At 49.1% G+C, this 14,983-nt stretch overlaps 1 protein-coding gene across 1 annotated transcript in view; it reads right to left on the bottom strand.

Moving 5' to 3' along the window:
- The window catches only part of fes (FES proto-oncogene, tyrosine kinase), a 101,573-nt gene that overhangs the window by 71,208 nt on the left and 15,382 nt on the right, over positions 1-14,983 (bottom strand). Inside the window, exon 2 of the mRNA XM_072282137.1 lies at positions 4,029-4,262. Within this exon, the coding sequence (XP_072138238.1) occupies positions 4,029-4,253 (225 nt within the window). The 5' untranslated portion in view covers positions 4,254-4,262. The remainder of the gene's footprint in view (positions 1-4,028; positions 4,263-14,983) is intronic.

Raw genomic sequence — 14,983 nt, 5'->3', positions numbered from 1 at the left:
GGTGAGACCACAACTGCAATACCATGTACAGTTTTGGTCTTCTTACCTAAAGAAATGAGTGGATACTTAACTTGGAGTGAGTAATTTTTACTAGACGGGCACCCAGGATAATGTGTTTGTCAAATGAAGGGGCAAGGCCCTATATTTTCCGGCATGTAATAGGATAACTTCACCATAGACAGTCCCAAGCCTGGCTGTGAAAGGAGGGGATCTGGAAATGGGGCTAACAACCTCATCCTGAGAAAACCCAGAACTACAGGAGCTCTAAAGGCCTCATCCCTGGGAGAGGAAGGATCTTCGATGGACTAGGCCTGGAGATACTGAAGCCTGGCCCAGGGCAGAGGACTCTGGCGCACTGTCATTGGCAGCCTGTGTCCCAGTAGGGGCCATTACCTTATTAAGAAGAATGGGATGAAATCTCAATACAAAGTTGTGAGAGGGACGAGGTTTTGCCAGCTGAAGAGACAAGAACCTGGAGTCATAATCACTGAATAAAGGGTAACTATTTAGGACAGAGATAAAGAAAAAAAAATCTTCAGACAGAGCTTGGTAAACTATCTTAGAGAGGTTTGTGGAGTTTCAGTTACCGACTTATTCAAAATACAAATTAGTAAGATTTCTGGATGTGAAGGGAGTTGACAGCTGAGGATAGGGCAGGATAGAGCAGGCATGATCCTGATGAACGAGTGAAGAGCTCGAAGGTCTGCATGCCCAGTCCTGCTCCTAATTCCCGAATCTTTACAACAGGTTCAACTCACCCCAGAGGAAATGGATGGAAGTGACCTTGCAATGATCGATGTTTTAATTGACCAGTTGATCTTGCTCAGCAAAGACTCTGGCAAATTTCTACAGATGTATGGTGGCGAGTGTTCTTACCAGTTGCATGAACTCCTGGTCTGGAGGCTCCAATAAACAGCATCGACAGAGGCTGCAGAGGGGGCAAACTCACCCAGCACCATCGTGGGCACAACCCTCCAGCCACTGAGGGCATCTTCAAAAGGTGGTGCCCCAGGAGGTACCCTCACCATTCGGGACATGCCCTCTTCTCATTAGTGGTATCAGGGAGAAGGTACAGGAGACTAAAGACACACCGTTTTAGGAGCAGTCTCTGCTTCTCCACCATCAGGTTTCTGTACACTACCTCATTAACCGACATCTGCACTATTCATTGATTTATTTTTGTAACTTACAATATTTTTAAAATTACGTATTGCATTGAACTGCTGCCAGAAAGAAACACATTTCACAACATATGTCAGTGACAATAAACCGGATTCTGACACCGTGGTTGATGTTAATCAGCTGAGAGAAATCGCCTTTACAAATCAGTCCCTCTAACTTTTCAGTGTGACTCTCAGTACCACCCCCCCATTAGGGTGACCCTCCCTCAGTACCACCACTCTACCACAGTGTGACCCTCCCTCAGTACCACCCCTCCCAGGGTGACCCTCCCTCAGTACCACCACTCTACCACCTACCATCTCTCCACCCCTATCAGCCCCCCCATAGTGTGACTCTCCCTCGGTACCACCTCAGTCACAGTGTGACCCTCCCTCAGTACCACCCCTCCCACAGTGTGACTCCCCTCAGTACCACCCCTCTCACAGTGTGACTCCCCTCAGTACCACCCCTCTCACAGTGTGACTCCCCTCAGTACCACCCCTCTCACAGTGTGACCCTCCCTCAGTACCACCCCTCCCACCGTGTGACTCTCCCTCAGGACCACCCCTCCCACCGTGTGACTCCCCTCAGTACCACCCCTGCCAGTGTGTGACCCTCCCTCGGTACCACCCCTCTCACAGTGTGACTCCCCTCAGTACCACCCCTCTCACAGTGTGACTCCCCTCAGTACCACCCCTCTCACAGTGTGACCCTCCCTCAGTACCACCCCTCCCAGTGTGACCCTTCCTCAGTACCACCCCTCTCACAGTGTGACCCTCTCTCAGTACCACCCCTCTCACAGTGTGACTCCCCTCAGTACCACCCCTCCCACAGTGTGACCCTCCCTCAGTACCACCCCTCCCACAGTGTGACTCCCCTCAGTACCACCCCTCCCAGTGTGTGACCCTCCCTCAGTACCACCCCTCCCACAGTGTGACTCCCCTCAGTACCACCCCTCCCACAGTGAGACCCTCCCTCAGTACCATCCCTCCCACAGTGTGACCCTCCCTCAGTACCACCCCTCCCACAGTGTGACTCCCCTCAGTACCACCCCTCCACAGTGTGACCCTCCCTCAGTACCACCCTTCCCACAGTGTGACTCCCCTCAGTACCACCCTCCCACCGTGTGACTCTCCCTCAGGACCACCCCTCCCACCGTGTGACCCTCCCTCGGTACCACCCCTGCCAGTGTGTGACCCTCCCTCGGTACCACCCCTCTCACAGTGTGACCCTCCCTTGGTACCACCCCTCCCACGGTGTGACACTCCCTCAGTACCACCCCTCCCACAGTGAGACCCTCCCTCAGTACCACCCCTCCCACAGTGTGGCCCTCCCTCAGTACCACCCCTCCCACAATGTGACTCCCCTCAGTACCACCCCTCCCACAGTGTGACCCTCCCTCAGTACCGCCCCTCCGACAATGTGACCCTCCCTCAGTACCGCCCCTCCCACAGTGTGACCCTCCCTCAGTACCACCCCTCCCACAATGTGACTCCCCTCAGTACCACCCCTCCCACAGTGTGTCACATCCTCAGGACCACCCCTCCCATAGTGTGACCCTCCCTCGGTACCACCCCTCCCATAGTGAGACCCTCCCTCGGTACCGCCCCTCCCACAGTGTGACCCTCCCTCGGTACCACCCCTCCCACAGTGAGACCCTCCCTCGGTACCACCCCTCCCACAGTGTGACTCCCCTCAGTACCACCCCTCCCACCGTGTGACCCTCCCTCAGTACCACCCCTCCCACAGTGTGACTCCCCTCAGTACCACCCCTCCCAGTGTGTGATCCTCCCTCAGTACCACCCCTCCCACAGTGTGACTCCCCTCAGTACCACCCCTCCCACAGTGAGACCCTCCCTCGGTACCATCCCTCCCACAGTGTGACTCCCCTCAGTACCACCCCTCCCACAGTGTGACTCCCCTCAGTACCACCCCTCCCACCGTGTGACCCTCCCTCAGTACCACCCCTCCCACCGTGTGACTCTCCCTCAGTACCACTCCTCCCACAGTGTGACTCCCCTCAGTACCACCCCTCCCACAGTGAGACCCTCCCTCGGTACCATCCCTCCCACAGTGTGACTCCCCTCAGTACCACCCCTCCCACAGTGTGACTCCCCTCAGTACCACCCCTCCCACCGTGTGACCCTCCCTCAGTACCACCCCTCCCACCGTGTGACCCTCCCTCAGTACCACTCCTCCCACAGTGTGACTCCCCTCAGTACCACCCCTCCCACAGTGTGACCCTCCCTCAGTACCACCCTCCCACCGTGTGACCCTCCCTCAGTACCACCCCTCCCACAGTGTGACCCTCCCTCAGTACCACCCCTCCCAGTGTGTGACCCTCCCTCAGTACCACCCTCCCACCGTGTGACTCTCCCTCAGGACCACCCCTCCCACCGTGTGACCCTCCCTCAGTACCACCCCTGCCAGTGTGTGACCCTCCCTCGGTACCACCCCTCTCACAGTGTGACCCTCCCTCGGTACCACCCCTCCCACGGTGTGACACTCCCTCAGTACCACTCCTCCCACAGTGAGACCCTCCCTCAGTACCACCCCTCCCACAGTGTGACCCTCCCTCAGTACCCGCCCCTCCCACCATGTGACTCCCCTCAATACCACCCCTCCCACAGTGTGACCCTCCAACAGTACCACCCCTCCTACAGTGTGACACTCCCTCAGTACCACTCTCCCCACCCACCTCGACAGTGTGACCCTCCCTCAGCACCGTGCAAGTCTGTCAGAGCCTTTCTACTTGGGGTCTGCAGAGCTCCCAAAGGCGGAGTGCTGCCTCTGGGCCTGGCCATTGTCTGTATAACTTGGGCCAACACTTGTGGAGATTCCCCCTATGCACCATCCCTCCCCTGTACCTTGCTGAGCTGACTGATGTAGTCGCCCCCTCCTGCCTGCAGGCTGTTCTCCTGCCTCTCCACCTGCGAGGTCATCTGGCGAAGAAGGACGGAGTACTCCTTGTCGCTCCGCATGCGGCTGGTCATCCACTTCTTCATCACCTCCATCATCCGCAGCTCCGAGTCCTGGAGGCGCAGCAGCACCGCGTGGCTCTGCGGACACCACAGATCCGAGCTGAATCCCATTGCCTGTACCTTCGCCAGCAGGAGGAAGGAAACACGTTAATCATCGATGTAGGACAAGCACAAGCCGCACCCTGAGCACAGGCTCCCCAGCTGCAGCTTGGGTCCTTGCACTCGTCTGGCAATGCAGCACCCTTGCAGTCTAGCCCCTCTAGTGCTACAAAGCTCCTTGAATACTGTCCCAATGATGCAGCATTCCCCAAGGTGAACTGGCAAGTCTCCATCAGTCCTTACCAATTTTTATTGATGCACCACAGAATGGGAGAACATCCTTTCAGAACAGAAATGAGGAGGAATTTCTTTAGCCAGAGGGTAGTGTATCTGTGGAATTCATTGCTACAGACAGCAGTGGAGACCAAGTCAATGGGTTTATTTAAAGCGGAGGTTCACAGATTCTTGATTAGTCAGGCCATCAAAGATTATTGGAAAGAGGCAGAAGAATGGGGTTGAGAGGGATAATAGATCAGCCATGATGGGATGATAGAACAAACTTGATGGGCTGAATGGCCTAATTCTGCTTTTGTTTCTATTAGATTTGTAAAAAGCATTCTATCTGGCTTGGTATGATAACTGCTCTGCCTGTGACCAGAGTGTTGTGGACACAGCTGAGCACATCACAGAAATCTGCCACCCCTCCAGGGACTTGGTCTACACTTCTCAGTGCCTTAGTAAACCAACCAGCACAACCAAAGACACCACCAACCACAGACGTTCTCTCTTCTCCCCCTCTCATCCGGCAGAGGATACAAAGGCCCAAAAGCACGCACCACTAAGCTTAAGAACAACTTCTACCGCACTGTTATAAGATTATTAAGTGGTTCCCTCAGAAGACAAGATGGACTCCTGACCTTACAATCTCCCTCATTATGATCTTGCACCTTATTGTTTACCTGCATTGTACTTTCTCTGTAGCTGTTACTCATAACTCCAGATCTGTTATTGCTTAACCTTGCACTACCTCAATGTAGTGTGCACTGAGTTGATCTGCATGCAAGGCAATTCTTTCACTGTTCTATATCGTAATTTGTTGTATATTTTACGTATTACGGTGTACTGCTGCTGCAAAACAACAAATTTCACAACACACGTCAGTAATAAAAATCCTGATTTTAATTGTTATGATTCCGTGCAGAGCCCTGTCCCTGCCATTGTGTGGAGATCGTTTGGTATCACCTTTCCACTGCCTGGTGTTCACTGAGATCTTTAACCTCTCACATTGGCATTGTGTGGTACCCACCTGCTGCAAACAGGCTTCCATTATACCAGTGCCCAAGAAAAGCATGCTGACCTGTCTCAATATCTATTGTCCAGTAGCAGTTACATCCACAGTGATGAAGTGTTTTGAGACGTTAGTGATGAAACACATCAACCCTTGCCTGAGAAGCAATTTAGATCTGCTCCAATTTGTCTTCAGGAGCAACAGATCCACAACAGATGCCATCTCATCAGCTCTTCACTCAACCCTGGAACATCCGGACAGCAAAGGTCCAAGCATCAGGATGCTCTTTATCGGCTACTGCTTGGCATTGAATACTATTATCCCATCAAAACTAATCAATAAACCCCAAGACCTTGGCCTCAATATCTCCTTGTGCAATTGGATCCTTGATTTCCTCACTTGTAGAACACAGTCAGGTCAGATTGGTCACATCTCCTCCATGGTCTCCATCAGCACTGGTGCATCACAAACCATGTGCTTGGTCCCCTGCTCTACTCACTTTACATTTATGACTGTGTGGATAAGCACAGCTCTAATGTCATATTCAAGTTTGCCGATAACATCACTGTCGCAGGCCACATCAGATGTGGTGATGAATCACATATGGGAGGGAGGTGGAAAATCTGGCTGAATGTATCCTAACAACCACCTCTCACTCAATGTCAGCAAGACCAAAGAACTGATTGTAAATTTCAGGAGAAGGAAACCAGAGGTCCAAGAGCCAGTCCTCGTTGGAGTATGAAAGGTATAGAGGGTCAGCAACTTTGGCATTATTATTTCGGAGGACCTGTCCTGGGCCCACATTGCAGTGCCTCTACTTTCTTAGGAGCTTGTGGAGATTCAGCATGACATCTAAAACTTTGACAAACTTCTATAGATGTGTAGTGGAGAGTATACCGATTGTCTGCTAAACAGCCCGGTGTGGAAACACCAACGCCCTTGAATGGAAAAATCCTACAAAAAGTAGTGGATGCGGCCCAGTCCACCACAGTCCATTCCAGTCCTCACCACCATGGAGCACATCTACATGAAATGCTGTTTCAAGGAAGTAGCACCATCAGAGACCCCCACCACCCAGGTCATACTCTCTTCTCACTGCTGCCGTCAGGAAGAAGGTACAAGAGCCTCAGAACTTGCACCACCAGGTTTAGGAACCGTTATTACCTTTCAACCATCAGGCTCTTGAACAAAGGGGATAACTTCACTCACCCATCATTGAAATGCTCCCACAGTCAGTGGACTCACTTTTAAGGACTCCTCATCTCTCATTCTTGATATTTATTTATTATTATTTCTTCTTTTTGTATTTGTACAGTTTGTTGTCGTCTGCACTCTAAATGAACGCCCTAGTTGGGCAGTTTTTCATTGATTCTGTTATAGTTATTATTCTATAGATTTGCTTGAGTATGCCCACAAGAAAGTGAATCTCAGGGTTGTGTATAGGTAGTTTGATATTAAAATTTACTTTGTATTTTCTACTGCCCTACTCTCAGAGGTTTTACCACTGAGCTGAGGTGAGAGTAAAATGAAGATGCACCAGCAGACCATCTCCAGTATCTCTCCCTGTAGTCACCCTCAATAATATTTCGTATCAGCATGCCATTGGGCACCACGGTTAGCATGACTATTACAGCTCAGGATATCGGAGCCGAGAGTTCAATCCTGGCACCGTCTACATTCTCCTTGTGATACGTAGGTTTTCTCCCAGAATCTTCCCGATTTCTGAATGGGAAAGCAGGGGCAGGCGGAAAGGCAGATTTTTTTAAAAAGCTGGTGAAGGGGAACGGAGGGGAAAGGTGAGGAGAAAGAGAGGGGAGGGAAATGGAGAGTGAAGCAGACACATTAGACCTGTTTAAGACACTCATAAACAGGCAGACGGATGAAAGAAAAATGGAGGGGTATGTGGGAGGAAGGGGTTAGACTGATCTTGGAGTAGTTTGAAAGGTCAGCACAACATTGTGGGCCCAAGGGCCTGTACTGTGTTGTACTGTCTATGTTCTGTCATTCAGACGCAATGATGTCGAAGGACCCGAGCATGCAGTGGAAACTCGGAACGGCGTGTGAAGCGGAGGCAGGCCTGCGGGAGCGGCACTCTCCTACACCCACTGCCTCGTCCTTCTTGGCCGTTGAGCTTGTGATTAGGACAACACTTTCAGAGCAGCCTAGGTAAGTAATTGCAATGCATATGGTGCACAGTGTATACGATCACCACTGTGTGCCAGTGGTGGAGAGAATGCTCAATGTGAAAATTTCCCTCCAATTTTCTACTACACCAACAGAGTTTGTTCACTCCCATAGGTCAGTCAGGGGAGGGAGGGAGAGGCTGACATCACAGCCCAAGTTGGGCGAGTCCATTCAATGTTTGGAAACGCACTTCAACCTCCTCCCCTCCATGCAATACGGTGCTCACCAATTATCACCCTACTGTCCTCCCCTCCGTGCAATACAGCACTCACCAATTATCAGTGGCCTCCCCTATTTCGCATCAAAAACTCAGAATGGACACAACTAAATAAACATGGTCGGACTGGGCACTGCCACGCTGGGCTGAGAGACCTCCAATGAGATTGCTAATGGGGATGCTCAGTCACTGCTCTCCACTGCGAGCTCTAGCATCACGCAAAGTTCAAAAAAACAATGTTTTTTTTAAATAAATCACAATCTCTCGCAGAACCCTGAGTGACTTCTGGTTGAGAACCCTGCTCTAAAATATAAGAGCAAGGATGTAATGCTGAGGCTTTATAAGGCTTTAATCAAACCATCCTTGGAGTATTGTGAGCAGTTTTGGGCCCCTCAGCTAAGGAAGGATGTGCTGATGGTGGAAAGGGTCCAGGGGTGGTTTACCAGAATGTTCCTGGCAATGAAAGAGTTAATGTATGAGGAGTAGTTGACGACTCTGCGTACAGGCCCACTGGAGTTCAGAGGAATGTAGGGAGATCTCATCGAAATGGAACTACATTTTTATCAGAGTACGTATGCAGTGCAGTATACAGCGCTGAATTCGTCCTCCCACAGACAGTCATGAAACATGGAACCTGTTCAAAGAAAAACCCCAACACGCAAGGAACAAACTGCGCAAAAGGCTCAAAAAAAAAGCGGAAAACAGAAAATATATACATCAACCCACATGTCATCCAAACAGTCCAGAAATGCTCAGCTCAGCTCGTTCCAGCGCCAGACTTTCGTTGACCGCAGGCGGCAATACCAGTCTGCTCCAATCAAAACCGTAGAAAACAGCAACAAAGAAGGAGCCAGCAGAAACCAGAAACACATCATAACAGGAACGACAGTGTCCAGTCCACAAACTGTGTCCAAGACACAGAGCTTGCTCAAGACCCAGGACTCCAACACCCGCTTCCAGCAGTAGCGAATGAGAGCAGGAGCGGGAGCGAGAGAGGGAGCGATTACCCGCAGGCAGATGGTGCTGAACACCTGCTCGCCTTCCGCTCCCATCCTCGTGGATTTCAACCTTCCCTGGCACTTTAACCGGCGGGATCGGTGAGAAATAGAGCAGGCCGTGAGCCTGCACCCCGTCTCCAGGCCGCACACTTCGCTTGAAACCTCACCAAACCTCCTCCAAGGCAGCAAAGCGCCAGATTGCTCAATCAGCCCAAAAACAGGCCATCAAAATGTAGATCATAGGCTCCAGAAGTAGCAGGACCATATTTGAAACCAACCAAAATAAATAGTTTTGTGAACTGTCTGAAGGATGTTGCCCTTGGTCGCGTTGTTCACCAGCACCATCTTCTTCAAAACTGTCGATATTCTTCTACTGAATATTGATAGAGGGGACAGAGAGGATGTTTCCAATAGTGGGGGAGTCTAAGACCAGAGGGCACAACCTTAGAATACAAGGACATGCCTTTAAAGCTGAGAAGAGGAGGAACGTTTTTGGCCACATGGTGGTGAATCTGTGGAATTCACTGCCATAGATGGCCGAGGAGGTCAAGACATTGGGTATATTTAAAGCGGAGGTTACAGGAAGAAGGCAGGAGAACGGGGTTGAGAAGGAAAATAAATTAGCCATGATAGCAGACTCAGTGGACTGAATGGCCTGCACCCGTGTCTTATGGACAGGCTATCAGTTATGTAGGCGACTTGGCAGGGACTGAGCACTTCTTTGGTCATTGGCACAGAACTGAACCATGCAGGTGGAGGCTGTTCCAGCACACCTCAGACCCTCTTTGTCACTCACCACAGGAGCCTCAGCCTCCAACATGTTCTAGTCAATGACAAACCTCAGGATGTTAATAGTTGGGCAACTCGATGACAGAAAGTGCCTTTCACTGTCAAAGAGAGGAAGCAACTCTCCTGTTTGAAATGGTGATTGCCTGGCACAAATGTTTGACTAGGCACAGCTCAAAAGCCATCGATAAATTTGCTGATGATACAACTATTGTTGGCCGAATCTCAGATGGTGATGAGAGGGCGTACAGGAGTGAAATATGCCAACTAGTGGTGTCGCAGCAACAACCTGGCACTCAACAGCAGTAAGAGCAGAGGGCTGATTGTGGACTTCAGGAAGGGTAAGACTTGGGAACACATACCAATCCTCATAGAGGGATCAGAAGTGGGGAGAGTGAGCAGCTTCAAATTCCTGGGTGTCAAGATCTCTGAAGATCTAACCTGGTCCCAACATATCGATGCAGTTACAAAGAAGGCAAGACAGCAGCTATATTTCACTCGGAGTTTGAGGAGATTTAGCTTGTCACCTAAAAACTTGAAAACTTCTACAGATGCACCATGGAGAGTGGAGGGCATTCTGAATGGCTGCATCACGGTCTGGTATGGGGGTTGGGGGGGTGGGGAGAAGGGCTACTGCACAGGATTGAAGTAGGCTGCAGAGTTGTAAAATCAGTCAGCTCCATCATGGGTACTAGCCTCCGAGTATCCAAGACGTCTTCAAGGAGCGTTGCCTCAGGAAGATGGTCTCCATCATTAAGGACTCCCACCGTAAGATAAAGGAGAAGAAGTAGGCCATTCAGTCCATCGTCTGCTCCGCCATTTAATCATGGGCTGATCCAATTCTTCCAGTCATCCCCACTCCCCTGCCTTCTCCCCATACCCTTCGATGCCCTGGCTAATCAAGAACCTATCTATCTCTGCCTTAAATACACTCAATGACTTGGTCTCCACAGCCGCTCGTGGCAACAAATTCCACAGGCTTACCACCCTCTGACTAAAGTAATTTCTCTGCATCTCCGTTCTAAATGGACATCCTTCAATCCTGAAGTTGTCCCCTCTTGTCCTAGACTCCCCTACCATGGGAAATAACTTCGCCATATCTAATCTGTTCAGGCCTTTTAACATTTGGAATGTTTCTATGAGATCCCCCCTCATTCTCCTGAACTCCAGGGAATACAGTCCAAGAGCTGCCAGACATTCCTCATACCGTAACCCTTTCATTCCTGGAATCATTCTCGTGAATCTTCTCTGAACCCTCTCCAATGTCAGTATATCCTTTCTAAAATAAGGAGCCCAAAACTGCACACGATACTCCAAGTGTGGTCTCATGAGTGCCTTATAGAGCCTCAACATCACATCCCTGCTCTTATATTCTATATCTCCAGAAATGAATGCCAACATTGTATTTCCCTTCTTCACAATCGACTCAACTTGGAGGTTAACCTTTAGGGTATCCTGCACAAGGACTCCCAAGTCCCTTTGAATCTCTGGATTTTGAATTCTTCTCTCCACCTAAATAATAGTCTGCCCATCTAATTCTTCCACCAAAGTGCATAGGCATACACTTTCCAACATTGTACTTCATTTGCCACTTCTTTGTCCATTCCCCTAAACTATCTGTCTGCAGGCAAAGTCACTCTGCAGGCTCTCTATTTCCTCAACACTACCCGCTCCTCCACCTATCTTTGTATCATCGGCAAATTTAGCCACAAATCCATTAATCCCATAGTCCAAATCATTGACATACATCGTAAAAAGCAGTGGTCCCAAAACCGACCCCTGTGGAACTCCACTGGTAACCGGCAGCCAGCCAGAATAGGATCTCTTTATTCCCACTCTCTGTTTTCTGCCGACCAGCCAATGCTCCACCTATGCTAGAAACTCCCCTGTAATTTCACAGGCTCTTTTCTTGCTAAGCACCCTCATGTGCAGCACCTTGAAAATCCAAGTACACCACATCTACTGCCTCTCCTTTGTCTACATTGCTTGTAATTCCCTCAAAAAGTTGCAGTAGGTTACTCAGGCAGTATTTTCCTTTCAAGAAACCATTCTGACTTTGGCCTATCTTGTCATGTGCCTCCAGGTACTCCATAATCTCAACTCTAATAATCGATTCCAACAGCTTCCTATCCACTGATGTCAGGCTAACAGGTCTGTAGTTTCCTTTCTGCTGTCTCCTACCCTTCTTAAATAGCAGGGTAACATTTGCAATTTTCCAGTCATCTGGTACAATGCTAGGATCTATCAATTCTTGAAAGATTATTGTTAATGCCTCCACAATCTCTCCAGCTACTTCCTTCAGAACCCGAGGGTGCATTCCATCAGGTCCAGGAGATTTATCCACCCTCAGACCATTAAGCTTCCTGAGCACCTTCTCAGTAGTAATTTTCACTGCACATACTTCACTTCCTTGACACTCTTGGATGTTCAGCATACTGCAGATGTCTTGCACTGTGAAGACTGATGCAAAATACTCATTCAGTTCCTCTGCCACCTCTGCATCTCTCATTACAATATCTCCAACGTCATTTTCTATTGGTCCTATATCTACCCTCAACTCTCTTTTACCCTTTATATACTTAAAAAAGCTTTTAGTATCTTCTTTGATATTAGTTACCAGCTTCCTTTCATAATCCAACTTTTCCTTCCTAATGACCTTCTTAGTTTCCTTCTGCAAGTTTTTAAAAGCTTCTCAAATCTTTATCTTGCCACTAGCTTTTGCTTTCTTCTATGCCCTCTCTTTTACTTTGGCTCTGACTTCACTTGTCAGCCACGGTAGTGTCCTTCTTCCATTCGAAAATTTCTTCTTATTTGGAATATATCTGTCTTGCACTTCCCTCATTTTTCGCAGAAACCCCGACCATTGCTGCTCTGCTGTCCTTCCTGTTAGTGTCCCTTTCCAGTCAACCTTGCCAGTTCCCCTCTCGTGCCATTGTAATTCCCTTTATTCCACTGAAATACCGAGGCACTGGAATTTAGTTTCTCACCCAGGACATTCCCTCTTCACACTGTTACCATTGGGAAGGAGGTACAGAAGCCTGAAAGCGCACACTCACAATTCAAGAACAGCTTCTTCCTCTCTGCCATTTGATTTCTAAATAGAGTTTGAACCCGTGAACACCACCTCAGTACTTTTTTTTATTTTTGTTTTTGCTCTATTTATATATGTATATTAAAGTTAAATTAAAATTTTACTGTAATTCAATTTTTTTCTATATTTATTATTTATTGCAATGTACTGCTGCCACAAAATTAACAAATTTCACAACAGATGCTGGAGATATTAAACCCGATTCTGATTTCTTGCCACTTAGAGCTGAATGTCATCTAGGACCAGACACAGGAAGACAGACACTCTATTGATCCCAAAGGAAATTAGACAAGCAGTTGTGAATGTTGCCTGGGTCTTGCTGCTCACACACATTGAGGAGTGTGAATAGAATTGAACATCATCTCACCTCCCTCTATGTGACTCCCGACTCCAGCCACCTCCCTGTGTAACGTCCGACTCCAGCCACCTCCCTGTGTAACGTCCGACTCCAGCCACCTCCCTGTGTAACGTCCGACTCCAGCCACCTCCCTGTGTGACGTCCAACTCCAGCCACCTCCCTGTCTGACATCTGACTCCAGCCACCTCCCTGTGTGACGTTCGACTCCAGCCACCTCCCTGTGTGACCCCCGACTCCAGCCACCTCCCTGTCTGACATCTGACTCCAGCCATCTCCCTCTGCTGCAGGTCTGACTCCAACTATTGGACTCTTTTCCCTTTGCAGCACACTCAAAATGCTGGAGAAACTCAGCAGGTCAGGCAGGACCGAAGAAGGGTCTCGGTGAAACTTCAACTCTTGGTTCATTTCCGTAGATGCTGCCTGACCTGTTGAGTTCCTCCCCCATTTTGTGTGTGTTGCTCTGGATTTCCAGCATCTGTAGACCTTCTCGTGTTTACTCTTTTCCCTCTGATGCCCACTGGCTTCAGTTTTACCAGGGCTCCTCTACTCTTTAGTAGTAAACTGAAGTCAGTGGACAATGAAATATTTCTACTGAATGTACAGTGGGGAGGATTCTGACTGGTTGTGCCATCGGCTCCATTGGCCGGGATCACAAGAGGCTGGAAAGGGTTGTCGAGTCAGCCAGCTCCATCAGAGGCGGTGCCCTGAGAAGCAGGTATCACCATCAAGGACCCTAACCATCTGGGATATGCCCTCTCCTTGTTACGACCATCAGAGAAGGGTACAGAGCCCGAAACCTAACAAAGGAGAAATAACCTCTCGCTGTTGCTGTCCGTACAGAGTTGCTTCGCCGTCCCTGTGACCGCTCAGGTCTCCTCGCACCTTCCAAAGACGGACAGTCAGGGTCAGCAAGTTTGGCTATGCTCTGTTGGCTCTGGAAGCTTGGAAATATTCATGGTGTGTCCAGCACAATACTGGCTGATTTAATATGATGCAGACAACACATTTCATTGTAGGTTTCCATGTACATGTGACAAATAAAGCTCATCTTTAATCTCCCCTGCATGAACACTACCTCATTAACCATTTTTTGTAGTTTATAGTAACTTTATGTGTTGCAGCGTACTGCCTCTGCAAAACACTAATTTTTTTTTAAATCATAAAAGTTACCGACGGTGAGAAAGTCAAATGCGATGTTAGCATTCATTTCATGCTGAGGCTTTATAAGGCATTGGTCAGACTGCACTTGGAGTATTGTGAGTATCATTGTGCCCGTTATCCAAGAAAAGATGTACTGGCATTGGTGAGGCTCACAAGAATGATTTGGGATGAAAGGGTTAACATATGAGGAGCATTTGATGACTCTGCTCTTGTACTCGGTGGAGTTTAGAAGAATGCAGGGAGATCTCATTGAAAACTACAGAATATTGATAGAGTGGACGTGGAGAGGGTGTTTCCAATAACGGGGAAGACTTGGATTAGAGGGCACACCTTCGGAATAGAGGGATGTCCATTTAGCATGGAGATGAAGAGGGATTTGTTTATCCAGAGGGTGGCAAATTTGTGGAATTAATTCACTGGCACAGACGGCTATGAAGGCCGCGTAACTGGGCATATTTAAAGTGGAGGTTGATACGTTCTTGATTAGACGGGATGGCAAAGACTACAGGGAAAAGGCAGAAGAACGGGGTTGAGAGATATAATAAATCAGCCACGATGGAATGGTGGAATGGACTCACGGGGCTGAATGGCCGATGGTCTGGTGATAATAGACCTGACGCTGATTGACGGCGCCCTTGGTCAAACGTGCCTTCATGTCTATACAGCCACTCTCACCCGGCCTGCGGGATTGAGCACTTTGTCCAGTGTCTGGACAAGGG

The sequence above is a fragment of the Mobula birostris genome, chromosome 18, assembly GCF_030028105.1.
Source record: "Mobula birostris isolate sMobBir1 chromosome 18, sMobBir1.hap1, whole genome shotgun sequence".
NCBI lineage: Eukaryota > Metazoa > Chordata > Chondrichthyes > Myliobatiformes > Myliobatidae > Mobula > Mobula birostris.
Note: the sequence above shows the minus strand (reverse complement) of the source record. Positions and strands in the feature narration are given on the sequence as shown.